The 25,782-nt window shown below is 50.5% G+C and overlaps 2 protein-coding genes across 2 annotated transcripts; both read left to right on the forward strand.

Annotated features, from left to right (window-relative positions):
* Positions 1-10,045: 10,045 nt before the first annotated feature.
* Positions 10,046-15,277, forward strand: Atp6v0c (ATPase H+ transporting V0 subunit c). Its single transcript, XM_038326613.1, has 3 exons — positions 10,046-10,293; positions 14,262-14,445; positions 14,536-15,277. Exons 1-3 carry the CDS (start codon positions 10,215-10,217, stop codon positions 14,738-14,740), a joined length of 468 nt encoding a protein of 155 aa, XP_038182541.1. The 5' UTR covers positions 10,046-10,214; the 3' UTR covers positions 14,741-15,277.
* A 107-nt stretch (positions 15,278-15,384) lies between these two features.
* Amdhd2 (amidohydrolase domain containing 2) lies at positions 15,385-24,310 on the forward strand. Its single transcript, XM_038328910.1, has 11 exons — positions 15,385-15,559; positions 15,835-15,971; positions 16,050-16,189; positions 21,189-21,243; positions 21,360-21,572; positions 21,649-21,737; positions 21,822-21,966; positions 22,037-22,144; positions 22,289-22,357; positions 23,126-23,227; positions 24,041-24,310. The coding sequence occupies exons 1-11, from the start codon at positions 15,477-15,479 to the stop codon at positions 24,127-24,129; spliced, it is 1,230 nt and encodes a 409-aa protein (XP_038184838.1). The 5' UTR covers positions 15,385-15,476; the 3' UTR covers positions 24,130-24,310.
* The last annotated feature ends 1,472 nt before the right edge of the window (positions 24,311-25,782 follow it).

A 25,782-nucleotide genomic window follows, 5' to 3' on the forward strand; every position in this document is an offset into this window, starting at 1 on the left:
AACTGAATGACTGCTTTAGTTTTTCCTGTTTTTGTGAGCTGCCACACGGGTGCTGGGACTGAGCCAGGTCTTCTGCGGGAGCAGCCAGTGCTCTAACCACTGAGCCCCATAGTTTTTCTTATTTTTGTAAACTGCTTGCTTTTATTTTTTCCAGTTTTTTAGAACAGTTTGTTTTCGAGCATTTTGGATTTCAGATTTTCAGGTTTCTCTTACTCATTTCCTGAGTCTGTAAAGCTTTTCTGGTCTCCTTAAGTATTTTATATTTAATAATTTAGGTTTTGTACTCATTTTTTAAAGATGCCGAGGATCGAATCTAGGACCCCATACCTACTAGGCAAATTCTCTGTCACTGAGCTATGTCCTTAGCCCTACATTTGTATGTTGAACTGGTTTTCAGTTTACATCAGAATTGCTGAGGTGGAAGTTTTTGAAGATCCTCATCCAATTGTCCACTGTAAATATCAAAAGAATTGACCAAGCGACACACCTTCAATCTGAGCACTCAGAAGGTCAAGGCAGGTGGATCTCTGTGAGCTTGAGTCCAGCCTGTTCTATGCTGCAAGTCCCAGCCCAGCCAAGGTTACATAATGAGACCTTGTTTTAAAAAACTGTGGGGAGAGGGGTGGTTTGGAAAGAAGTTTCAGTGGTTAGAGCACTGGCTCTAACCGGGTTCAATTTCCAGGAGCCACATGGCAGCTCATAGCTGTCTGTAACTCCAGTTCCCAAGGATCCAGACCCTTTTCTGGCCTCTGTGGGCACTGTAACGATAATATATATATATATGTGTGTGTGTGTGTGTGTGTGTGTGTGTGTGTGTGTAGTATATATATATATACACATATATATATGTATATATATACATATATACTACACACACACACAAAACACTCATAAAATAAAAATGAAGGAAAAGTAAACCAGAAATTAGCTTGGGCACAGCCTGTGACTAAACCACCACAGGCTTCTCTTTCCGCTTGGCAGGAATACATGCAGTGCTTGTGGACACCTGCTTTCTCATGCCCTCATGAAATCTAGACCTCTGTCAGACTCAAAGACTGTTAGGGTTTCAGATTGTCTTTGTTTGTTTGCCTTGTTTTTGTTTTTTAAGCCACCGTTTGGGTTGTAGTTCTCCATAGCAGCTACTCCAAAGTAACTAGCTCCTCGGTCGCTTCCTCGGCTTTATGTGCAGTTACTATGTCAAGCATGAATGCCAAGCAGGCCTTCGAGTTCTTTCCCCACCGTATCTACATCCGACCAGAGAGCATATGAAGTGTAAAAGAAAATTTTGGTATTAAGATTCTTCCCCGGGGGGGCTGGAGAGATGGCTCAGAGGTCTTGAGTTCAGTTCCCAGCAATTCCCACATGGTGGCTCACAACCATCAGTAGTGAGATCTGGTGCCCTCTTCTGGCCTGAAGGCATACATACAGGAAGAACCCTGTATACATAATTAATAAGTCTTTTTTTTTTTTTTTTTAAAAAAAAAAAAAGATTCTTACCCGGGCCTGGTGTGCGTTTAAAACCCCACCATGTGGAAGGTGGAAGCAGAAAGATCAGGTCATCCTTAGCTACATACTGAGCTCAAGGCTAGCTTTGGCTACAATGTCTCAAAAAAAGAAAAAAAAGGACCTTTTTATGACCTCCCTCATTACCTCAACTTCTGATTGTGCTGTTGGCATTAGGTGCAGGGTCATGTGGTACATTACTACAGACAATGATTGTGTGCAGGCTCAGTCATCTTCTTGAACTGCATGGAATTTGTCAGCATCGTATTTAGGACGAAGAAAGTTGGTGTACACATGGGCACGCTGACCAGTGACATGGCAGGAACCAAACCACTAGAACATTTGCACGTAGACCCGTATCTCCTGGTGTGCCACCGGGCTTCTCTGCAGCACTTTCTGGCCCTGTCTTCCTACATGAGCCTGGAGCACCTCTGCTGTGCGTTAGACACGAAGAGCTGGACAGGGTGGCACACGCCTTTAGTCCTAGCGCTCAGGTGACAGAGGCAGCTAGATCTCTGAGTTTGAGGTCAGCCAGGACTACACAGAGAAAACCTATCTTGGAGTTGGGGAGCACTGTTGCTCTTCCAGAGAATCCAGGTTTGTTTCCCAACACCCAAATTGCGATTCACAGCTGCCCATTCCTCCAGTTCAAGGGGATCTTCAACCCTTTCTTGGCCTCTGGGCACTGCGTGCAAGCAATGCACAGACACACGTGCAGGCAAAATCATACACGTAAGATAAAAATAAAGCTTAAAGTTTGTAAGCTGAAGACTGGAGGGGAAGACGGTCTAAGCATAACTTTACCTTTTAGATTTTGTGATGGGCTTTGACAGGTGGTCACCAGTTAGGCAGCGTGGTGCACACCTATAATCTCAGCACTCGGGAGGCTGTGGCAGGAAGATTGCAGGCATGAAGCTAGTCTGGCTTCAGAGTTTCGTGCCAGCCTAACTTACATAGTGAAATCTTATCTTAAAAACAAAACAAAACAAAAAAACTAGACCCAGTGTGGTTCCTGGCTGACCCTACGGAGCATCTGAGTGAGTGTACCAAACATACTCCCGCGTACAGAGCGAAAGTGTGGATTTGAGCAAAATGCAATTTTGTAATGTGAAAATAAGTGATTTTGTGATGTTTGGTTAGTGTTGATGTAAATCCTAAATAAAATTAATAACTGATGAAGAGGCATCGTTGTATGTGCCATGAGAGTAAAGGATGGGACGTCCCGAACACCCTTTCCCAGGATATACTGGCCATCTCTTAGGAGAAGGCATAGACTAAGGATCCGTTGCCCTCTTCAAGTGGAGCTGAAGTCTGCACCAGCCCATCATAGCCATGACAAGGAGACCCCAGAGACAGGTACATATTCTGCTGCTTCCTTTGTCGCTGCCAGCCATGGCAACCCACTTCCTGACCTCGCTTCTGCCTTCTGGCCCTCAGGGTTTATCATTTGGCATGACTGAAGAAAGGAGAAGAACCTCTGTGAGGAATCACCAGATAACTCCAACCGTCTGGTTCCTGTGAAACGTAAAACTCAATGTTAATAGCAAACTCAGGGGCTGGATAGATGGCTCAACAGTCAAGAGCACTGGCTGCTCTTCCAGAGGACCCAGGGTTCAGTTCCCAGCACCCACATAGCAGCTAACAACTGTCTGTGACTCCATTTCCACCCTTATACCAATGCACATAAAATACACATAAATCATTAAAAAAATAAAAGCAGCAGGGTGGTGGTGCATACCTTTAATTCCAGCACCTGGGAGGTAGAGGCTAGCAGATCTCTGTGCGTTCAAGACCAGCCTGCTCTACAGCATGAGTTCTAGGACAGCCAAAACTTACACAGAGCAACATTCTTTCAACAACAACCAAAAAAGTAATAATAAAAAAAACCTCTTGTTTCTCCTTCAAAATGAAACCGTTACTTGAACATTTGCATAAGCTAATATTAACATCTTTCCTAATGCTGTCTACTTTTAAAAAAAATGTCTGTGGTACTGAGAATTTGATGTGGCATCTTGCACATGCCACTGTTTATATCCCCAAACCGGTTTTGTTTTGTTTTTACTTTTTTGCTTAAGACACAGTGTCCTAAGGTGCCCAAGCTGTCCTTCTACTCACTCTGTAGCCTAGACAGGACTTGAACTTGTGATCATCTTTCTTAGCCTCCAAAGGAGGTGAGATTATATGCTGGCACCACGAAGCCTAGCACGATGTTTATCTTTGAACGGTGCACAAATACCGGCTCTCTTATCTAGTTCCTTGCTGTGAGGCTTCTGCGCATGGTTCCTGCCCTGTGCCTGCAGCTGCTCTGGAACCCTGCTTGCCTCCCTATAAAATAGTGGTTGTCCTCTTCTTCCCTGGTTCTCTTCCCCATGTTGACTGCAAGGGTAGATGTGGCCTGTAATCTTCTCCTTTGCTGCCTCTTAACTCAAGGGCTTTCCTGTCGTATTGCAGGTTACTCCAGAGGATGCTGGGAGGCCTGGCCCACTTTGAGAAGCCCTTGTCTACTAGGCCAGGAATTACTTGATCCGAGGGCTCCTCCAGCATAGCTACAGTGAGCTCTGGTTTTCTGCAGTTCCTCAGATGGACCCAGAACCTGTTTCTGGGCTTTCAAGCCCCTTCCTGGTAGACTGGGTTCCCTGTTGTGAAGCTTTGTAGCTCCTAAGAAAGCTTTACTGTTCTTGATAGGAGGTGGTGCAAGCCTTTAGTTCTAGAACTAGGGAGGCAGAGACAGATGGATCTCTGTGAGTTCAAGGCCAGCCTGGTCTACAGAGTGAATTCCAGGACTCCAAAGCTACAAGAAACCCTGTCTCTAAAAACAAAACAAAACAAAACAAAAAAGAAAACTTTACTGTTCTGTTGTCCACTGTGGACTGCCAGCCGTCCAGGGCAGAACTGAACAGCGGCTGCACTGCGGGTACAGGGCCATTCCCAAGGTTTGTCCTACAGCCCCAGAATTCCCTAAAATAGCCCTTTCCTCTTACTGCTGGTGCTCAGAACAATCCTGCCACACAGACAAATGAACCACTCTTGTAATCTCAGGACCTGAGAGTTAAAAGTTGATCTGGGGTTCAAGACCAGCCTAGGTCACATAAGACCCTCCCCCCCCCCCACACACAATAAAAACCTGGATTGTGTCTTTGTCTTCTTCCTGTTCTAAAAACTTTTTTTTTTAGATAGTGTTTCTCTGTTTCTCTGTAGTTTTGGGGTTTTTTGTTTGTTTGTTTTTTGTTTTTTTTATATTTATTTATTTACTTATTTATTTATTTATTATGTATACAATATCCTGTCTGTATGTCTGCAGGCCAGAAGAGGGCACCAGACCCCATTACAGATGGTTGTGAGCCACCATGTGGTTGCTGGGAATTGAACTCAGGACCTTTGGAAGAGCAGGCAATGCTCTTAACCGCTGAGCCATCTCTCCAGCCCATCTCTGTAGTTTTGGAACCTGTCCAGGAACTCCCTTTGTAGACCAAGCTGACCTTGAACTCACTAAGATCCGCCTGCCTCTGCCTCTCAAGTCCTGGGATTAAAGGCATACGCCACCACAGCCCAGCTAACCTTTTCATATTTTAAGACTTATTTAGAAATAAGATTTTTGTTGGACCCCGGGGTGGAGCCCCAACCATTTCTCCCTCTATACCTATGTCTAGCAACCTCCTTTCTGACTTATTTTAGAGATTTACATGTTTACACTCCCACAATAGGTTCCCAGCTCACCTTTGCTTTTCAGATACTCAGCGTGTTCCAGTTACCAAGCTGGGAGACAGTCAAAGGCATCTTACAGTAAACTAGCTTTAGTCTGTCCCCACTGCCCCCTGGTGGCAGAGTTGCCTCTCTGCCTGCCTGCCTGTTCATTCAGAGAAGATCCAGTCAGGCCCCTGGCACCAACACTTGAAATCTGGAAATTTTGCTAGAAGCAGAGTTGCCCTGTGTTGGGATCATTCTAGCTGCCTGCCTTGTAGATACATATTTATTGTTTCTCTTGAGGTCACCCTTGTTATTCAAACTGTCTAGGAACCAAGCAGCAAGAGATAGATTCTGTGCTTATAGGATTTTATTTATTTATTGTTTTTTAAATTTATTTTTAGACAAGCTCTCCATATGTGGTGTTGACTATCCTGGAACTGGCTATGTAGACCAGGCTGGCCTTGAACTCATAGAGATCCTCTTGCCTCTGCCTCCCAGGTGCTGGGGTTAAAGGAGTGTTCCACTATGAGCAGGAGGGGTTTTATTTTGCTGGGTTTTTGTTTTAATTTGTGTGAGCGTTTTTTTGCCTGAATGTTTGCATGTGCACCACAAGGCCAGAAGATGGCATCTGATTCCCTAAACCGAAGCTGCAAGTTGTCCTGTGGACACTGGGCATGGAACCCAGTCCTCTGAAAAAGCAGCAAGTGCTGTTAACCACTGAGCCATTTCTCCAGCCCCTGTTTTTATTTCTCTGATCCTTATTCCATAAGGTATTTATTTCTCTTGCTCATGATTAAGTCCAGGACACCATGCATGCTAAACACAAATTCTACCATCAAGCAACACCCTGCCCCCCAGTGGCCAGCCTTATTTAGTGGTTTTAGATTAAGATCTGCCTGTATAGCACAGGCTATCCTTAAAATTTCCAACTTCCTGTTCAACCCCTTAAATGCTGGGGTTATAGATGTGCACTACCATGCAAGACTCAACAATTTTTGGGTTAAAAAAATTAGCTGCTTTTTATTGTATTTCATTTCCCACAATAGTGCCGTCATCTGTGTGCTTTTGTTTCCACTGGCCATGTCCAGGCCACACATGGTTCTGTCTCACCAGTGTACGAAAGCACAGTGCCATGGTGCCATCTCTTTATAGTCTTGTCTGTCCCATGTCCTTGCGTTCCTCTCCCCCGCACCCAGGCCTCCATGGTGACTTGGAAGGAGGCTGTTGGCAAGGTTCCTTCTGGGACACATGGTTCTTGATGTTCCAGAAAGGCTGCTGCTTCTTCTCCTCCTTCTCACCATCTTCTTCTTCCCCCTCTTCTTCCTTCCCCTCCTTCCGGCCCTCCCTTCCTCCTCCTTCTGACCCTCCTCTTCCTTCCCCTCACCTTCCTTCTCTTCCTCCTCCTTCTGACCCTCTTCTTCCCCTCACCCTCCTCTTCCTTTCCCCTTGCCCTCCTCTTCTTCCCCCTCTTCTTCCTTCCCCTCCTTCTGGCCCTCCTCCACTTCCTCCTCCTCGATTTCCTCTTACTTCTCCTCGCCTGCCCCTCTCTTCTTCTTCCTATTTTTTCCTTTCTCTCCCCTGCCAACCTTTTTGTTTTGAGATAGTACTGTGTGATCCAGGCTCGCTTTAAATTTACGCTCTTTCTGCCCTGGCATCCAAAGTGCTGAGCTGACTGTTGTGTACTACCAAACCTGGCCTTGCCTTCCTTGGAGTAAGTCCATCTTTCCAGGCTAAGGTTGTCTGGGATGTTATTAGCTTCTTCTGCCTCCTCTTCTGGGATTTTTGGAAAGTGCCATTGGCTGTCTAATGGTCCCACTCCGCATCTCTGTCCCTCTCCTCATGTTTCTCTGACACACATTTCCACACCCCCCCTTTCAGTGTCTGGAAATCCCCACTGACAGTGACAGGCCAGAACTCATGACCTATGATTTCATGCCAAGGGGAAGTAACAGCGAGGGAGAAGGCAGGGGTGCCCTACAGTTTCTTTCCTAGAGTCCAAAGGAGGGGCCCCTCGCAGTGTCTGGGAGATCCCAGTGGGAGGCATGAGATGGAATGAGCTGAAAAGTGGTGACTGACCTGGCAGTGTAGCCCGTGAGCCCAGGCCCCAGATGAGAATTTTAATTCCATCACTTGCTGGTTGGTGACCAGAGCAAGGCTCTGAGCCTTCCTAGGTTTGTTTTACTATCTACTGAATAAGAATAGGTGTGGCAGTAGCCTCAAATGCCTCAGTATAGGGCCTGGCATGTAGGTGCTCTCAGCTGCCAGAATCCGCTGAACACCCTGCTGGGGATCTGGAATACACCAAATAAAGAGTCAAACAGCCTTCAGTGACAGTGAGGATGGGTGTGAGGAGGACATTGGGGAGGGAGAGGAGAAACACGGGAGGTGGCAGGGGGCTCCCGAGAGGAAAGTGGTTTCTGAGAAATGAGTAAGAAGAGGGGATTGGAGCTGGAGGGTAAAAAACAGCAGGGGGAGCTCACTGAAAAGGTCTAGCATGTGATATAGGATATTAAGAGACAATTAGAAAAAACAACTGTAAGGGCCAGAGCAATGGCTCACACTTTTTTTTTTTTTTTTTTTTTTTTTGCTGCTCTTGCAGAGGATCTGGTTCAATTCCCAGCACCTACATGACCTCTCACAACTATCTGTAGCTCCAGTTCCAGGAGATACGACACGCTCTCTGCCTTCCTCGGACACTAGGCACACAGGAGAAAGAGCGGGGAGCGGGAGGAAGAATTGGAGACAGCCAGTACAGAAGCCCAGTCAGCATAACTAGCATCTCAGAAGTCAGTGTGACTTTGGCAAGGAGCTGGAAAGGGAAGGTGAAGAGGTGGAGACAGTAGTGAAGATTTTTCTTCAGAAATTAGAATGGGGCAAGAGGGGGTAGAGGGAGCCCTAGTAACTGCCCTCTGTAGCTTCCTCTCTGAAATAGAACAGACTCCTGCTCTTCCAATGGTAAGTTTAAAGAGTGGTAGACCCAGTTCAGCTAAGTGAGGGGAGGGGCGCAGGGAGGGTTCTATTGTGAAAAGGGGGAGGAGTTAGAGTGTAGCAGAAGGATCATTGCCTCCAAGGGGAAGTTGAGGTACTAGCACACAAACCACTTGGAAAAACCCCCCAGTCTTAGGCTATTAGCTTGAGCCTCGAGGGAGGAATAAAGGAAAAGCAGCAGCCAGAGTTGATAGGTGGAAGGAAGGCTGGTAGCTGGGGTGCCTAGGTCACTACAGGAGTATCAGTAGAACAGAGGCACGCTCAGCTACTCTGTTGCTATGGAAACCAGTCCTCCATCACCATCCAGAAAGGAGGCCCTGCAGGTGTGGGCCTTGCTGGAAGGACAAGGAGGCCTTTCTGAGATTTTTAGAAACCTGGGTTAACTTTCACTGGTGACATGACATTAAACAAACAAAAAACAAACAAACAAAAACCAAAACAACAACAATGGGGGCTTGAGAGATGACTCAGTGGGTAAGAGCACTGGCTGCTCTTCCAGAGGACCCAGGTTCAATTCCCAGCACCTATATGGCAGCTCACAACTGTCCAGAATTCTTGTTCCAAGGGACCTGACACCCATGGCAAGATACCAATGTGCATTAAATAAAATTCAAAAAAAATTTTAAAATGTTATGTTGAGTAGGGTGGTGCATACCTTTAATCCCAGCACTCAAGAAGCAGAAGCAGGCAGGCCTGGTCTACATGGCAAGTTTCAGGTTAGCCAGAGCTACACAGTGAGACCCTGTTTCAAAAATAAAACAGAGGGGCTAGAAAGATGACTCAGGGGTTAAGAGCACAGACTGCTCTTCCAGAGGTCCTGAGTTCAATTTCCAGCAACCACATAGTGGCTCACAACCATCTGTACTGAGATCTGGTGCCCTCTTCTGCCATTCAGGCATCCATGTAAATGGAGCACTCATATACATAAAATACATACATAAATCTAAATAATAAGTAATAAAATGATGATGATGATGATGATGATGATGATGATAATAATAATAATAAATAGCCGGGCCGTGGTAGCGCAAGCCTTTAATCCCAGCACTCGGGAGGCAGAGGCAGGTGGATCTCTGTGAGTACAAGGCCAGCCTGGTTAACAGAGCGAGTTCCAGGAAAGCCAGGCTATGCGGAGAAATCCTGTCTCAATAAATAAATAAATAAATACAACAGCAAAAAAATAGAAAAAAATAAAACCAGTCATGGGCAGACAGAGACCTTTCAACTGATGTCAGGGTCCCTGATGCAAGAAGGGTAAGGTAAGGGATTCCATTTTTTTTCCCCTTGAATCAAAGGGAAGACGTTAGGCCAGGATCTGCAGGAGACCGGGTGTGGACTGAACACCTGGGGTTGTGGCTCTTTAAACACGGCGGGGTGGGGCGTGGCATTCCCGGGGGCTGGAGGAGAGAGTGAAGCCCCGCACTAGGGATATCCTCTGTTAGGGATTCTGCAGAGCCACTACTTTAACCTAGCTCTCTGGGCAAACGTGAGCACGTGAACCATAAGCAGCACAAATGCCTAGGGTTCTCGGTCAGGGAAAATGTACCCGGGTACTCGAACACCAGCGAGCGCCGCGCAGCCGCAGAGGAGGCGGGCTAGCGTGGGCTCCACCCTGTATGCTAATATGGCGAGCTGCGGCCCCGCCTCGGGTACCGGTGGGACCAACACGGTAGGGTCCGGGGAGACGTCGGCAGGGAGCACCGAGCCAGTGAAGTCCCAGGCCAGGCCAGGCGTTGGGCCCCGGGCCCAGAGGACTGGTGGCAGGGCCCACACATTGTCCAGGGGCTGCCGGTCACCCTGGAGCTGCGCTCCCCCGCCGGCGCAGAGTGGTACGACCCGTAGGGGCGGAGCCCAGATCATGTGACGCGAGCGCGGCCGCCATCTTGCTCTGCGGTGCTGGTATTTAGAGCGCAGCGGCTGACTGGCGGGGTCGCCTTCGCTTCAGCCGCCTTGAGAACCTTCGCCGCTTGCCCGCTCTCTCTCCCGCCGTCCTACCCCAGCCGCCGGCTGAGCTTGCCCTCTCCCCGCTTGCAGACATGGCTGACATCAAGACCAGCCCCGAATATGCTGCATTTTTCGCTGTCATAGGCGCTTCGGCCGCCATGGTCTTCAGCGGTGAGCATCGCAGCAGGAGGAGCGGGGGGGGGGGTGCCGAAGCTGTGCGGGACTAGAGCCCGCTGCACACTGGGGGCTGGGCGTGACGTCACTCTGACGTCATTCCCAGCTATATGTGGGTGTCGGGCCTGGCGGGTGGGGGTCAGCCCCATGGCGGTGGGAACAGTGGACTGTGTGGAGCACAGGGCTTACGGGCTTGATCCGAGTGCCGGTTCTATTAGCCAGCCGAGCCTCGTTTGTGCGGGGGTGGGGCGGTGGTGTGGCTGCCATTTTAGCCCCGAGAAGCAGGCATGAAGGTGGGGTGGGGGTCGGGGGTGCGGCGCGTGATCCTTTGCCCGCTCCTGCGCCTGCTCCGCATCCCGCATTCTGCGGACAGGTGTGACATCACATCTTGAAAGGCGCTAGTCCGTAGGCTGCGGCGGGCCCAGTACGGGGAGTCCCTGGCTTCCTGGCCAGAGGGAGCCTGTGTCCCCGTTAAGGTCCAAAAGCCCAGCATTTGTGGCGGCCGGGAAGCTAGGGGGTCAGGTGGGTCTGTACCCTGGGTGAGGCAGGTGTTTCCGGTTGAGACTTGTCTCGGTTTCCCAATCCCAATCGTTCTGTCATCGGTGTGGGTTGGTTGGGAAAACTGGGCTGAGGGGTTGGTCCTGGGAACCTGCAGGGACTCAGGTTAGAGCCTATGGAAGTGAGGTTGGTCCAGGAAGGAGCACTTGAGCGAATGCTTGCTGAGAGTCTGCTTGTCTGAGAGTGGCAGCATTTCCGTGATTAGGTCTTTGATCTTCAGTCCTGGCCCTAATGAATGGATGAGTGAATGAATGACCTTCCTCTTCTAGGGGGTGAGGGGCTGGAACTGGGAGACAGATGCTTCCTTGCTCAGTGAAGGAAAAGCCTGGCAAGGTTCTTGATAGCACACTGCTTTTCAAGTTGGGCCTTAACAGTTTTACGGGTGTCAAATTTAGTGAAAATTGGCCTTCCTGGGAGAAAAGCCTTTGGGTCAGACTCAAGAATGTGGGATTGAGGGAGGTAAGTCACAACCCCCAGGGACTGGTCTGGCCTGGTCTGGGCCTCCTCTAGAAGGTCTGGTCTTTGGTTTAAGTGACCTCGCCCTGCCCCACCCTAGCTGGCAAATGGAGAGGCTGGCCCTCTGTGCAGGTACTCGGAGAGTTTGAACTCCAAACAGTGTTTGTTGACTGTAAACACCTGTAGGGTGCAGATTGGGGTGGCCAGTTGTCTGTCTTGGTGACCTCCCCCTGCCTGGGCCTGTCAGGTGCTTCTAAGAGCCCTGTTCTTCCCACATGGTTGGCTTAAGGGATCATTTGTGGTGGGATATGTGGTCTAGACTTCTCCTTTCCCCTCCCAGCCCATGCCTGTTCTCCCCACACTTTAGGGCTCCTTAGAGAATGTTGCCAAGCATTTCGTACTGCTCTTTACCCCAGAATGTGTCCATAGGTTCCCCTATTTTGGCCACCTGTGATGAGTTTTTGTGGTTGTCACTCATTCATACATTAGTTCAGCAAATCTTTTTCTTTTTTTTCTTTTTTTTTCTTTTTTGGTTTTTTGAGACAGAGTTTCCCTGTAGTTTCTAGAACCTGTCCTGGAACTAGCTCTTGTAGACCAGGCTGGCCTCGAACTCAGAGATCCACCTGTCTCTGCCTCCCGAGTGCTGGGATTAAAGGCGTGCGCCACCACCGCCCGGCAGCAAATCTTTCTTGAGTTCTTACTGTGAATAAAACAATATCCCTGACCCTGTGGAGCTCATGCCCTGCTGTTTTTCTGCACTCAGCTCCCTGAACCTCTTCTGTCGAGACCTTCATGTGCCAAGTCTGGCCAACAGGTGTCTCTGCACTATCGAAAACTGGATATTTGCAGGACTAGGCTTTTTCCTTCCTGACCCTAGCTTCTGGGGATTGAAACCTACATGCTACCAGTCCCATTCCTTCACACAAGATTCTCACAGTCCTGTGGGGCTTAGGCTCTTATTTGCCCACTTGAATCACCTTCTCATTTCATTTTCTCCTTCCAAGCTTGCTATTTAATAGCACATCTTGGTCCTGTCACCACCAGAAAAAATCCCTCTGGCCTCAGTGTTGCTGCTGGGAAGACTCAAAGCCTAGTCTCAGTGATGGTTCATGGCCTCTCTTGGACTTCATGAACCAAGTTTAAAGACCATTGTTCTTTTAACTAAATGAGGTCTGCACACATCTTTGAGGCCTCCAGTCCCTGCTCACATTTTAGCTTCCCTTTTTTTCTTATGACAAATATCCTGTTGGTTGTTTCTTCATCACGTTCTCCATGAAACTGCCAGTGACTTCTTTTCCGTGACTTCCCCTGTGTTTGCTTGTTTTCTTGGAAGTGCCTCCAGACCCTGCTCTCTGTGCCCCACTGCATTGGTGTTGACAGATCTCCCTTCTGCAGCCTGTCAGACTTGGCCTTCTAGATACCTGCTACTGTCTGGGCCTAGGCTAATTTTTATCTCCTCTTGCCTTGGTCCCTGGTGCCATCCCTGATTCTCATCATCTCTTCTTGCCACCCATCCTTCAACGACATGATCCACCTACTGTGCTCTGGGGTTTCCTGTTTCAGAGTTTTGCCTTTTAGGATGCAGAGTTCCTTGAGTTCAGTTCCCACCTTCACAGTAGCACATAGCAGCCTGTATTCTCAGTGTCTAGTACTATGTCCTCAGGAGTGGGAGCTTTTCGGGCACTCACTGTGATGAAGCCAAGCGTGGACTTGGCTTGCAGTAGGAGCCTGAGAAATACACAATGACCGGAACAGTTCCAGGAAAATCTCTCTTGAAATGGACCTGGGACTTGAAAGCTAAGGTGTTAAGTCTTTGGGAAGTGTCTGGGCATCCAAGGGTGCTGTCGAAGAGACAAGCTGTCTATTGGAGTCCCTGCCTCTTGCAGTTATCTCATCTAGGACTGTCTGCTTGGTGCCTGAATGTGCTATCAAGAATCTTGCTTTTTGCCTGGTTTTCCTTTGCTCTGCTGTTTACCTCATCATCTCCCACTCCATGATCTTTTTCAAACCCTTCTCTCCTCGGTGTAAATCCCCTCCTCCGTTCGTGTTCTTTCCTTCCTGGATATGTGAATGTGTTGAGTCACTGTCCTGTCTTCTTGCTGTTACTGAGCTAAGAGGCACACATTTGCCCTACTCAGCACCAGGCACACAGTAGGAATATTTGTGGTCCAGCGAGATCAGCGAACAGTGTAGAGTGGCTGGGGCTGTTCGTGTTCTTTTTACCTCTGGCCTGTGTTTTCTGTGCATCTGGTTATATACTGCTCCCAGAATGGCCATGGCTTGAATGCCCTTGTCACCTGTTTAAGTAGTTGAATAGTTCTTACAGGGTCTGGAAAACAAAAGCAGAAATGAGGAAAATTGGAGTTTAAGACCTGGAGACAAGAGAGGGAAACAAAGACCTGAAAGGAAGGCAGCAGTCTGATGGGGAGGTTGGACCGGGGAACACCTTCTAAGGAGACAGGATGTCCTGTCTTGGAAGGCTTGAAGGCCCCACTGCAGGCAGGGACTGACTGACCCTGGACTGGCCTCTAAGGCAGCTGAGAGGTAGTCCTCCTATGTTTGAAGTGCCTGGAACTTAGGGTGTGGGACAGAGATGCCCGAGTCTCAAGCAAGGCTTTCATTGGCCCATCCGCTTCTTTTCCATGTGATTGTTTTGCCAGAGGTCACAAGCTAGAGAATGCTAGGGAACAAGGGCTGCTTTCACAGCAAACCAGGACCCCCATGACCACAAGGACTACTCCAGGCCGAAGTGGACTAGGGGGTTGGGGTGAGGCTCTACTAGTGAAAGAGAAGTGGCTGTAGCCATGGTTATTCTCCCAGGGGGCTCCTGCTTGGCTGCATGCCTTCAGTTCCTCTAATGGTGGTAATTGGGGAGCCTTCCCAATGTGCAAAAAAGCTCCCCAGCTAACTTCCATACTGCCCAGAGCTCACTTCATCTCTCCCCCCCACAGCCATGGGAGCTGCCTATGGCACAGCCAAGAGTGGCACTGGCATCGCAGCTATGTCGGTGATGAGGCCAGAGATGATCATGAAGTCCATCATTCCAGTGGTTATGGCTGGGATCATCGCCATTTATGGCCTGGTGGTGGCAGTACTTATCGCTAACTCCCTTACCGATGGCATTACCCTCTACAGGTGAGTGCTGGGCCTGTACAGTCAGGTGAAGTGCATCATTTGCCTGTGGGCAGGGAGATTGCTGACAGCCTGTATCTCTTCTCTTCCCAGGAGTTTTCTTCAGCTGGGTGCTGGCCTGAGCGTGGGGCTGAGTGGTCTGGCTGCTGGCTTTGCCATTGGCATCGTGGGGGATGCTGGTGTTCGGGGCACTGCCCAGCAGCCACGACTGTTCGTGGGCATGATCCTGATCCTCATCTTCGCGGAGGTGCTTGGCCTCTACGGTCTCATCGTGGCCCTAATCCTCTCCACAAAGTAGCCGTTTTCCACCACCAGTCACAGGATAGGATGTAAAGACCACCCCTCCTCATTCCAGAACGAACAGCCTGACACACACGCACGGGCAGCTGCCCCCTCAGTAGTTGGTCTTGTAAATGCGCAGTGTCCTAGTGCCCATTGTCTGTTGCCCCCGCCTGGCCCCTGCCGCCCCGTGCTGTGGACATCTGGGCCCACTCATCTCCCATCCAGGCCCCTGACCAGTGAGGATGTCAGCCTCTGGCTACCCCACCCATCGCCCTAGAGTGCTCTGTGTATAAGGATGAATTAGAGTTGTCATTTTTCTCTTCACTGGATGTTTATTTATAAAAGATTTGACCTATTCATGCGTCTGTGGAGCAGCCCTGTCTCCCAACTATATAGTAATCATTAGTAAAGTGTTGCCTGTGGGGTTCCTGTTGCTGAGACTCCTTGGATGGAGCCACCCTCCCGCAACCCTGGACAGCCAGGGTGGAGGGTAGCGTGTGTATCGCGCCGGGGCTGGCTCCCAGCTGTGTCCAATAAAAGTTCTCGGTTGTGACTGGCTTGTGTTCTGGCGCTTCTGTGGGCTGAGCGGGTGGGGCTTCTGGGTCACGTGGTCTGATCACGTGGAGCCGAGGTCCACGTGATAGCCCTTCAGCTGAGAGTCACGTGGTGCGGCCTGCTCCTGCTTCCTATTACGGGTGTTCCGGGCACTGCCGGTTTGCGCCCCAAGCTTGCTGAGGTCGGCGCGACTCACGATGCGTAGCGGGCAGCCTACGGCGGGGGCCCCGGTGCGCCAGTTCACCAACTGCCGCATCCTGCGCGGCGGCGCGCTGCTCAGGTCTGGGCTGCATAGTGCGGGGTTCGGCCTGGTGTAGGAGTGGTGATACTGCAGTGTGGGGTTCAGGAATTGGGCGAGTGTAGGACCTAAGCCGTAATAGCAGCAGGGCTGGGTCGGGTGTGGGAACCCAAGAATGTGGAGGGCAGGACTGTCCTGGGTGTGTGGCTGGGGACCAAGTAGAATAGTGGGTGCAGGGAAAAGCCGGGAGTGAGATAGAACTAGGGCTTGGTTCCAGGGCCTGGTGGTGACCAAAGTGCCGACTGCTCTGCCCTCAGGGAGGATCTGTGGGTGCGCGGGGGCCGCATCCTGGACCCAGAGAAGCTGTTTTTTGAGGAGAGGCGCGTGGCTGATGAGCAGCTGGACTGCGGAGGCCGCATCCTGGCGCCCGGCTTTATCGATGTGCAGATGAACGGTGCGGCCTGGCTTGGGCCAGGGAATCCAGGGGAGGAGCTCTGAGCACTGTGCTACCCCTTGTTTTCTGTGGCCACAGGTGGATTTGGTGTTGACTTCTCCAAGACCACGGAGGATGTGGGTTCTGGGGTCGCCCTAGTGGCCCGGAGGATCCTGTCCCATGGTGTCACCTCCTTCTGTCCCACCCTGGTCACTTCCCCACCAGAGATTTATCACAAGGTGAGATGAGGCTGTTTTACCCCTGAGCAAAGGGACCCCTTCCTCCCAGGGGTAGTAGCCTTTTCTTTTTGTTTTTATTTTTTTCCCCAGAGCCAGGGTGTCTCTGTGCAACAGTCCTAGCTATTCTGGAACTAGTTCTTGTAGACCAGGCTGGCCTCAAACTCGCAGAGATTCACCTGCCTTTGCCTCCTAAGTGCTGGGATTAAAGGCGTGCGCCACCACAGCCTAGTCAGTAGCGTTTTCTTAACCTGAATGAGGCCTCCTGCCACTTGGTTGTGAGGGGATCCTCCTTGCTCTTGTTCAGTTGTGCCCTGCCTGGTCTCTGCAGCTGCCAGTGCAGTTGAGGACATTTTCTGTCACCGGCACCATTCTAACCTGCCACACCCAGCGCCCTGTAGGCAGCCTCTGGGCCTCGGGAATTCTGCCCCAGCCATTGTCTCTAGTCAGGCTCTTCCTCCCTAACCTGCTCTATTATGTGACTCACCTGAAGAAGAAGCCTTTCAGAGAGAGCTGCTCTTCTGTGTACAGGCCACTGCCCTGCACCCCTCGCCCTTCCACCCTCTCTCTAGAGGGAGGTCTGTTGTCATGGGTCCCATTTTCATGAGAAGGCTTTCCCACAGGTTTCCCAGTGTGAACTCAGCTTGCTTAGGTGGCTGTCTTCAGCACATTCAAGAGCAGTTCGTGTGTATTCTGCCCTCGATCTCTCAGTCCTGAATTCCTGCTTAAAAGTGTGGTATTCTCTTATGCAATGTAATGCAATGGGGAGGTTAGTAAACTAATGCTGTTAACTGTACTTGAATGGGTTCTTTCTGTTCCTGCTGTCAGTTGCCTCAGCCAGTTTTTCTCCCACTGCAGGATCCATTATGGGATCGGGAAGTGTATGACTGTCTCTAGTTCCCTTTTTGGGTGTGTAGACTCAGAATCAGAGTAGGAGGAGGCCATGGGCATTGAGTGTGGGCTGTGCCCTTGCTCCCATAGGCTTGGCTCTGGCCTCTTGACTTGCCACTCTTGGGAGACTTGGGACAACTTTACTCACTTTCAAGTCTCAATTTCATTAAACCTAGAGTGAGAACAGTCAGTGGGCGCTTAACACATATTAAACATTTATTGAATGTTAACTAGAGATGTTTTTATGGAAGTTTCACACACCTCTCCCACTCCACCCTCAAAAGTGCAGCCTCACAGCAGATAAGTACTTGGTCCTCTCTTCTGATCTCACAAACTGTGGGTCTTGCTAACCTTTCAAGGTGACAGGTATCAGGATGTACCCCCTTCCTGCCACAGTCCCTTCCCACTAGTCCCTTCCCACTAGTTAAGATGCTTCTCTCTCCCTCAGGTACATTCCAACAGCTCCAGGTACCCCTCCTCCCAGGCTCTTCCAGGAAGGCCTTGTTCTCCCGTTATCCCTTCCCCCATTCTCCTTCACTCCTCCCAGCTTCCCTCTTGCAGCAGGTGTGACTGGCAAGGTGCAAGGTACAAGGCCTACTCTCCCTCAGGAGGAGTGGTGGCTAATATTCCTGAGGTGTTCTTTCTGGCTCCTCATTGTAGTCTAAGCACCTAATAGACCCGCAGAAAACGCTTTTAGAGTTGAAGGCCTTGGGAAGCAGGTAGGAAACAATGGCAGAGTGGGCAGCTCTGAGTATAAACCATAATACCCCATTGTATTTGGAACCCGGAGACTCTGCCCTCAAACCTCTCCCCCTCCTATGATCCCTGACTTCTAGGGCCCCTTCTCGCTGAGGGGCTTGTCCAGTCGTCCGGGTACTACTCAGGTACCTTCATCAAGTTTGGTTCGTCGGAACCACCCCCTCTTTTTCTGAGACTCACTCTCCTAGGTGAGCTTCAAGAAGACAGCTCCACTGGATTGTTTTCTGCTCCAAATCGGATAGCCCTTGTTTATCCTGTTCTCTCTGCTGTGTACTCTCACTTTGTCTTTCGAAGTGCTTTTCTAGAAAATGGCGGGTGTCTGGACGTGCGCGTGTACTCATGCCCTCCACGGTCTCCTGGGACTGAACTCGGGTCATCAGGTGGCTCAGCAGCAAGTGCCTTTGCCCACTGAGCCATCTCACTCTTTTTTTGTCAAGGACTTAATGTATCCTAGACTGACTTCACTTTGTAGTTGAGGCTGGCCTTGCCCTATTTTCTCAGCCCCCACATACTATCGTGCCTAGCTCTGCTTGTTTAAGCTGCTAAGCTATCACTTTGAGTTATGTATAGATACATATGTCTGTACATGAGCATGTACGTCTGAGTGCAGGTGCCCTCAGAGGTGTCTGATTCCCCTGGAGCTGGAGTTGTCCAACCACCCGATGTAGGTACTGAACTGAACCCAGCTCTCTGCTGCAAAGTACTACACACTCTTCAGCACTGCAATGTCTCTCTGTCTCTCTAGCCCTGCCTTTATTCTCTTTTGTTTATCCTGGCTATCCTTGACCTCCAGTTAGATCAGGCTAGCCTGGAACCCAGAGATCAGCTTGCTTCTGTCTCCTAGTGGGGATCAAAGGCCATTGCTAACTATGCCTTTATTCTCCCAATCCATGTTTTGGTTAGAGGTGAAGGAATATTTGTGTTTGGGACTGGCAGACATCAAAGTATACTTGTTCTTGCAGAAGATTCAGGTTTGGTTTCTAGCACCCACATCATGTGGCTCATAATTGCCTGCAGTTCCAGTGCCAGGGTATTTGTCCCTCCTTCTGCCTCTACAGGTACCAGGAGGGTACACATGTGTCTTATAAAGATGTATGCGGGCACTTATAAACCATGTCTGTAGTGCTGAGGATTGGTCCCAGGACTTTGTACATGCTAAGCAAAGTTAGTGTGCTCCATTGCGAAGCTCAGAACTACTGGGATGTCTCAGCAGCACCTTTATTTACCCTTTTTTTTTTTTTTTGATGGAGGGTCTTACTGGTCTCAAACTTCTGGGCTCAAGTGATCTCCTGAGCATGGGGACAGCAGATAGTTACTCGAGACAGGGTTTCTCTGTGGCTTTGGAGCCTGTCCTGGAACTAGCTCTTGTAGACCAGGCTGGTCTCGAACTCACAGAGATCCGCCTGCCTCTGCCTCCCGAGTGCTGGGATTAAAGGCGTGCGCCACCACCGCCTGGCTGCTCTTTTGTTTTTTTAAGACAGGGTCTCTAGCTGGGCGGTGGTGGCTCATGCCTTTTTCCCCAGCACTTGGGAGGCAGAGGCAGGCGGATCTCTGAGTTCGAGGCCAGCCGGGTCTACAAGAGCGAGTTCCAGGCAGGTTCCAAAGCTACAGAGAAACCCTGTCTCAAAAAAACAAGAAAAAAAAAAGACAGGGTCTCTGTGTGGGCCTGTCTGTCCTGGCACACTCGTGAGACAAGGCTGTCCTTGAACTCAAAGTGTGACACTATGCCTGGCCTGTGTCTGCTGTCTTTAGGCTTCTCATGTTGTAGCTAAGAAGTAGGAAGCCATTGCTCGTTCCTTGATCCTTTGTGGGAACTACTTTCTCTCACCCTTTCATCTTGGCACCACTTTGTAGATGTTTCCTCAGCTTCTGTCTTGGAGCTCATCCCATGGGATTCTTGCATTCCTTTGAGTTTGGAGGAGCGATTATTGCTCTGACATCTTGTCTGGCTTCATGGCTATAAGGCCTCATTGCTTGCGGGTATTAATGTTGGCTTTTTTCTGTGTCCTCTCTTGGCATCTTCTCTTTGCTGGCATGGTCATCTTGTTAGTGTTCCTTCCTCTGCTTCTTGGGAAACTCAGTGTAGGCTGTTTAGTGGCTGGCACTAGCAGGCCACAAGGAATACCTACCCTTTGAGGGAAGCTTTGTAGGTTACCCCTGGTTGTGCTGCCAGGGTCCTGTCTCTGGGACTTGGGACTTGTGAGATCCCTTGGGAAGAGTCTTTTTTTCTTCAGAGGGAGTTTTTTTTTTTCCCTTGAGACAGGGTTTCTCAGAGCCTGTCTTGGAAACTAGCTCTTGTAGACCAGGCTGGCCTTGAACTCAGAGATCTGCCTGCTTCTGCCTCCCGAGTGCTGGGATTAAAGGTCAGAAGAAGCTATTATGAGACTCTGTAGGACGTAAACTTTTCAATATTTGTATTCTGCCTCTACTGAGGCCCCTTTTCATTCCTGCCCCCAGCCTGTTTCTCATAGTGCCAGGTTCTGTGAGGCCTGAGTTTCCTGAGTTCCTTTCCAATGGAGAGGTGTTCAGAGTCCGCCTGTTTGTTCCTCAGAGTCTGACTGACTGCCCTTCTCTCATTCTTTGTCCTCAGATTTCTAAGCGTGGGTTTGGTTTTGGTTAATTTGAGACAGGGTATCATGTATCCTAGGCTGGCCTTGAATTTATTACGTAGCTCAGGCTGGCCTGCTTTCCTGCTTGGAGTTGTAGGCACGCACCACCACACTCAGTTTAAGGGTCTTAACTGCCCTTTATTTGTTTTGGGAGTGAGTAATCCCGAGGGAGGGTATTACTGTTTTGTCTGGGGACTTCCGTAGCTGAAGGGTCTGGAGAGAGGGTTATGGCTATACTAGCTCTCTTTCCCGAGGCTGTGAACTTCCTGATCAGAATGGCTGAGCCTTGTCCCCACCTGCACGGAGTCCCCCAGCCTCCACCACTCTGCTTCTGCCCTGCCTTCCTCCTGCCCCTCAACCTGCTTCCTTGTCCTGCAGCTTAGCGAGGGCTTTGACCACTCTATCCGGGCTGTTTGTTTTCAAGAAGCACCTTGAAGGCCAGAACAGGTTGGAGCAGCCCTTGGTGCCTCCATCATGCCTTTGTGGCCTGGGGATGCTTTCGCATCCCGGTCCTCAGGGTGGGTTATCAAGTACTCCCTGTTGCCATTTCTTCCTGCTCCTGACCACTGGGGTCCTTCATCCATCTTCCAGCACCGTGGGGTGGGTAAGGTCAGTAGCTCTGGGCTGGGCCGGGCCAGGGTCTTAAACCTCACCTGAAGATCTGACCTTGGTTGGACTGTGACCTCTGGGTGCTGAGCAGTGTGGAGGTGGGGGGCAGGGCTTTAACAGTTGGTTCCCCCTAGGTCCTTCCTCAGATTCCTGTGAAGAGTGGAGGTCCCCATGGGGCAGGGGTCCTCGGTGAGTGGTTAACTTCTTCCAAAATGCCCAGTTGGGAAGGGAGGGCAAATCAAGGGACTGGGGTGGGACTGCTAGGTGGAAATGTCTTCTAGAACCACCCTTGTCTTTTCTCTCAGGGGTGCACTTGGAGGGCCCATTCATCAGCCGACAGAAGCGGGGTGCACACCCTGAGGCCTACCTCCGCTCCTTTGAAGACAATGCTTTTCATGATGTGCTGGCCACATATGGGTCCCTGGACAACGTCCGCATTGTGACACTTGCCCCTGAGTTAGAGCGGAGCCATGAAGTGATCCAGGCATTGACAGCCCAAGGCATCCGTGTGTCTCTAGGTGAGAGGCCACCCGTCAGGGTTGCCTGATCAGGTTCTCAGCTGCTGCAGAAGCTTACCTTAGGTCCTCCATGCAGGGCATTCAGTGGCTGATCTGGGGGCTGCAGAAGTAGCAGTGCAGAGTGGGGCCACCTTTATCACCCACCTTTTCAATGCCATGTTGCCTGTGAGTGTCACCCCTGCTCCTGGGTGGAAGGGGACTCAGTGGCCAGTACTGTCACTCAGTTATATTCCCTCTTGCCCTGCTTAGTTCCACCACCGTGACCCAGGCATAGTAGGACTTCTCACCAGCGACAAGCTTCCCCCAGGCCACTGCATCTTCTATGGGATGATTGCTGACGGCATACACACTAACCCTGCAGCTCTGCGCATTGCTCATCGGGCCCATCCCCAGGGTGAGTAGTGGGCAGGGTAGAGACAAGTAGGGTAACAGCTGGCCAGGTCCTGAGTTGCCTCCTCCCCCAGGACTGGTGCTGGTCACGGATGCTGTCCCTGCTCTGGGCTTGGGCAATGGCCGCCATACGCTGGGACAGCAGGAGGTGGAGGTAGATGGGCTAATAGCCTACATTGCAGGTGAGTGACTCCTGTGCCCACATATGTGTGGTCTCGGCTTTTCCCTAGAGCGGGGCAGAACTTGGGTATGCCCTGTCTGTTCACTCACTGGGTTACCAGGCCATAGAAACCCTCTCCTCCAATCCTGGCCTCTCTGCTCTCAAGGCACCAAGACTCTGTGTGGCAGCATAGCCCCCATGGATGTGTGCATCCGGCATTTCCTGCAGGCCACAGGTCAGTGGGCTGGTGTCCTAGGTGTCTGAGGGCGGAGGCTATAACTGGGGAAAGCTAGAAGGGAGCTAGAGAAATCTGAGCTCTTCCTCTAACTATCTGTAAACTGGGAGGTGGGGAGCTGTGACTTCAGGCAGACGGAAATGATCGTGGCCAACCCCAGCTAGAGCTCAGCTATGGAAGAATGCTAGACAGCCAGTCACTAGAGCCAGGATGATGGAGGAGCAGGGTCGCATTGCTCATAGAAGGGCCAAGGCCTAGACACATGGGATAGTGGGAATCTGCAGGGGCAGTATCCATGGGTGGAGTAAAGTGGCATTCTGGGGCTTAGAGCTGGTTCTGCTCCCATATACCTGTCAGCATCTCAAGGTTGAGTGTCATTCTGAATGCGGGCAATGCTAGCGCAAGTAGGCTGGGCATGGCCTGGGACACAGGAGATAACTACCCTGGCAAGAAGTAGTACTGTAAAGTGAGGGTGGTCACTGGGCCTCAGGTTAGGCCCTGCTCAGAGTACAGGGTTCCAGTTGACAGCTGGATTGGTGACATGGTGGCCCAGGTATGACTTCTTTGCCAGAAGTAGGCAGGAGGGTCTATGGCCATACAACACTGAACACACTCTAACGCCCCGTTTAGTCTGTTGAGAGAATGGGCTCCCTGTAGAACTAGGAAGAGAGTGGTGGTAAGCGGTGTCTGCCAAAGCTAGGGGAGTGAGGGTCCTCCCCAGGCTGCTGCCTGCGGAGTCCAAGCTTACCACAGTGTGTTCCTGAGCAGGCTGTAGTGTGGAGTCGGCTCTGGAAGCTGCGTCCCTCCACCCTGCCCAGCTGCTAGGGCTGGAGAAGACCAAGGGGAGCCTGGACTTTGGTGCTGATGCAGGTGAGGCCCCTTGGAGGGGTTGAGTCGGCTCAGGGGGGCGGGTCTTCTCTGCCCCTGCCCTTGGGGCCATTCCCACCATAGACTCCTACCTTTATCTTCTGTGTGCACCACAGCCCACCTGTGGAGGTCAGAGGACAACTTGCTGTAGTTGGTTCTCTCCTTCTACCATGTGAGTTTCAGGGTCAAACTCAGTCAGGCTTGGTGGCAAGCGCTTTTACCCCCTCAGCCATCTCCTGGTTGGCCCTTGCTTGTTTACTTGTTTTGTTTTGTCTTGAGACAGGGTCTTACCATGTAGCACTGACTGGCCTGGAAGCCACTGTGTATGCCAGGCTAGTTTCTAATTCATGGTAATCAAGCCCAAGCCGGGCAGTGGTGGTTCACACCTTTAATCCCAGCACTCAGGAGGCACAGGCAGGCTGATCTCTGTGAATTCAAGGCCAACCTGGTCTACAAGCACTAGTTCCAGGACAACTAGAACTATAACATCGAGAAACCCTGTCTCAAAAAAAGCAAACAAACAAAAATTTCATGGTAATCCTCCTGTCTCAGTCTCTTGAGTTCTCAGATTATTGGCATGTGCTATCACCCACTGGCTTCTGATATCTAAGATTAGGCCAGGTGAGGGTTACAGGGATCACTTGTGCCCAACTGTGTCGAGTTGATGCTCTTGCTTTCAGCTCTCTACCAGTCCAAATCATGTTCTTGGGCTTCAGTTTTTCCTCTGAGCTCAGTTATAAGAAATGACTCAATGACTCCACAACGGGATATGGATGGCCCTACTGTGTCTCCTCTCACCTTCTGCTTCTGCCGCAGACTTTGTGGTGCTCGACGACACCCTCCATGTCCAGGCCACTTACATCTCGGGTGAACTGGTTTGGCAGGCAGAGGAAGCTGGGCCGTGACTGAGGATCTTGACTGGAGAGGACACTTGGCTCCAGCTGGACACTGACAGGCCAGGCAGTCCAGGGAGCTGGTCTCCAGGGGGCAAGCTGGGAGCCTTGCCCCAGGTCTCACACAGACCCTCATCACTCCACTGAAGGGGAGGCGTAGGAGGCGTAAATACAGACAACAGGACTTGCCTTATCTGAGTTGTGTTTTGAGTTGTTTATATTCAGCAGGGCTGCTGGTATTCACTGTTACCCTGGGGCCTTATGGGACCAGGAAGGGTTGGAAATACCATACCGGACCTCCTCTGTAGGCCAGATCTGTTTTGAGGCCTGCAGACCCCCAGGAAGATGTTAGGGTGGGAAGTGAGTGAAATGAGCTTGGAGGGAAGCCACTGGGAGAGGCTGGGGACAGTGATCGTGGATGGCTGGCCTCGAGCTAGATGGGCAAAATGGAAGCCGGAGCTCCAGACTCTGTGGCAGCGTGCAGGACAGTGTCCATATGCTGGCCTCGGGACCTGGGCTTACTTAGCAATGAATGCAGGAATAGGTGCCTTAAGGGCCTCCAGTTTGAGCCTAGGACTCCTCCCACTGCTTCCTAACCTGCCAGACCTGCCTAGCACCTTCTTGGATAATCAAAAGTTCCATTCCCTGTGGTGTCTTCTTTCAAAGACCCCAGGGGCTGAGAAATCCCCCCTTATTTCCATGGTTTGGTGGCTGTTGTATGCCCTGCCTGCTCTGCTAGTTCCACCCGTGCAGGGTATCCGTACCCTAGACTGCCTTCCTTTCACGTGGGAAATGCGGTTCCGCAGGCTCCCTGGAAACATCATTGGCATGGCCTTTGGGAATTCCTTTGACTTTAACGATGGCTGTGATTGATGTAGGCAGGTGTGCCCGAGGTTGGAGGTCAGGTCTTGGAAGGCCTCCACTTTGCATTTGGGTCCTGGAGTTGTTGGTCCCCCACCCATCATTTATATACTTGGTGGTATATAAAGTATTTCTTTATATACCATCTTTATATACCAGGTCAAAGTTTGAAAATATTTAATGAAAAGTAGGCAAACAAAATAAAACACTTTTAGGGCTTCTACTGTTGGAGAGCATAGCCTGGAGAGAATAGCTGCTGAGCAGGGCCACACCCCACTTGTCGCTTGGGACACTGTCAACACAAGAAAGCCATCTTGAGGGATCCTAGACTCAGTGGGGAAAAAATAATCTACCCCATTGCCACACACCCCTCCATGGGACAAAGGACAGAGTGAGCATGAGTCACATGGGGCCAGTCCATCAGGACTCACCAGATATGGAAACCTCCCTCTGCTGGTGGAAGGCCTCACTCCCAAACTCTTCGTGAATGTTGACTCATTCCACCCATCTTCCAGAAACCCAATGGTAGGCCTACCTGTCTGTCACCTCATTTCTTAGATTTCATGTGCATGGGTGCTTTGCCTGCCTTCATGTCTGTGCATCACATAAAAAGTATAGTGCCCAAGGAGAAGGAATTGGATCCCCTGGGGGACTGGAGTTCACACAGCTATTAGCTGCCGTGTAGGTGATGGGAACTGAACCAGGGTCCCCTGGAAGAGCAGCCAGTGCACTGAGCCAAATGCAGCCTCACTTTAACTGCTCTCAAGTGTACAGTTTAGTCACTGTAAGCACTCGTCAGGCTGT

The sequence above is a fragment of the Arvicola amphibius genome, chromosome 4 (genome assembly GCF_903992535.2).
Source record: "Arvicola amphibius chromosome 4, mArvAmp1.2, whole genome shotgun sequence".
NCBI lineage: Eukaryota > Metazoa > Chordata > Mammalia > Rodentia > Cricetidae > Arvicola > Arvicola amphibius.

Coding starts and splice junctions, on each gene's coding strand:
- Atp6v0c (XM_038326613.1), top strand. CDS start 10,215: ATGGCTGACATCAAGACCAGCCCCGAATATGCTGCATTTTTCGCTGTC. Junction 10,294..14,261: donor GGCCGCCATGGTCTTCAGCG/GTGAGCATCGCA, acceptor TCCCCCCCACAG/CCATGGGAGCTGCCTATGGC. Junction 14,446..14,535: donor GATGGCATTACCCTCTACAG/GTGAGTGCTGGG, acceptor TTCTCTTCCCAG/GAGTTTTCTTCAGCTGGGTG.
- Amdhd2 (XM_038328910.1), top strand. CDS start 15,477: ATGCGTAGCGGGCAGCCTACGGCGGGGGCCCCGGTGCGCCAGTTCACC. Junction 16,190..21,188: donor CACCAGAGATTTATCACAAG/GTGAGATGAGGC, acceptor GGTTCCCCCTAG/GTCCTTCCTCAGATTCCTGT. Junction 22,145..22,288: donor GCTAATAGCCTACATTGCAG/GTGAGTGACTCC, acceptor TCTGCTCTCAAG/GCACCAAGACTCTGTGTGGC.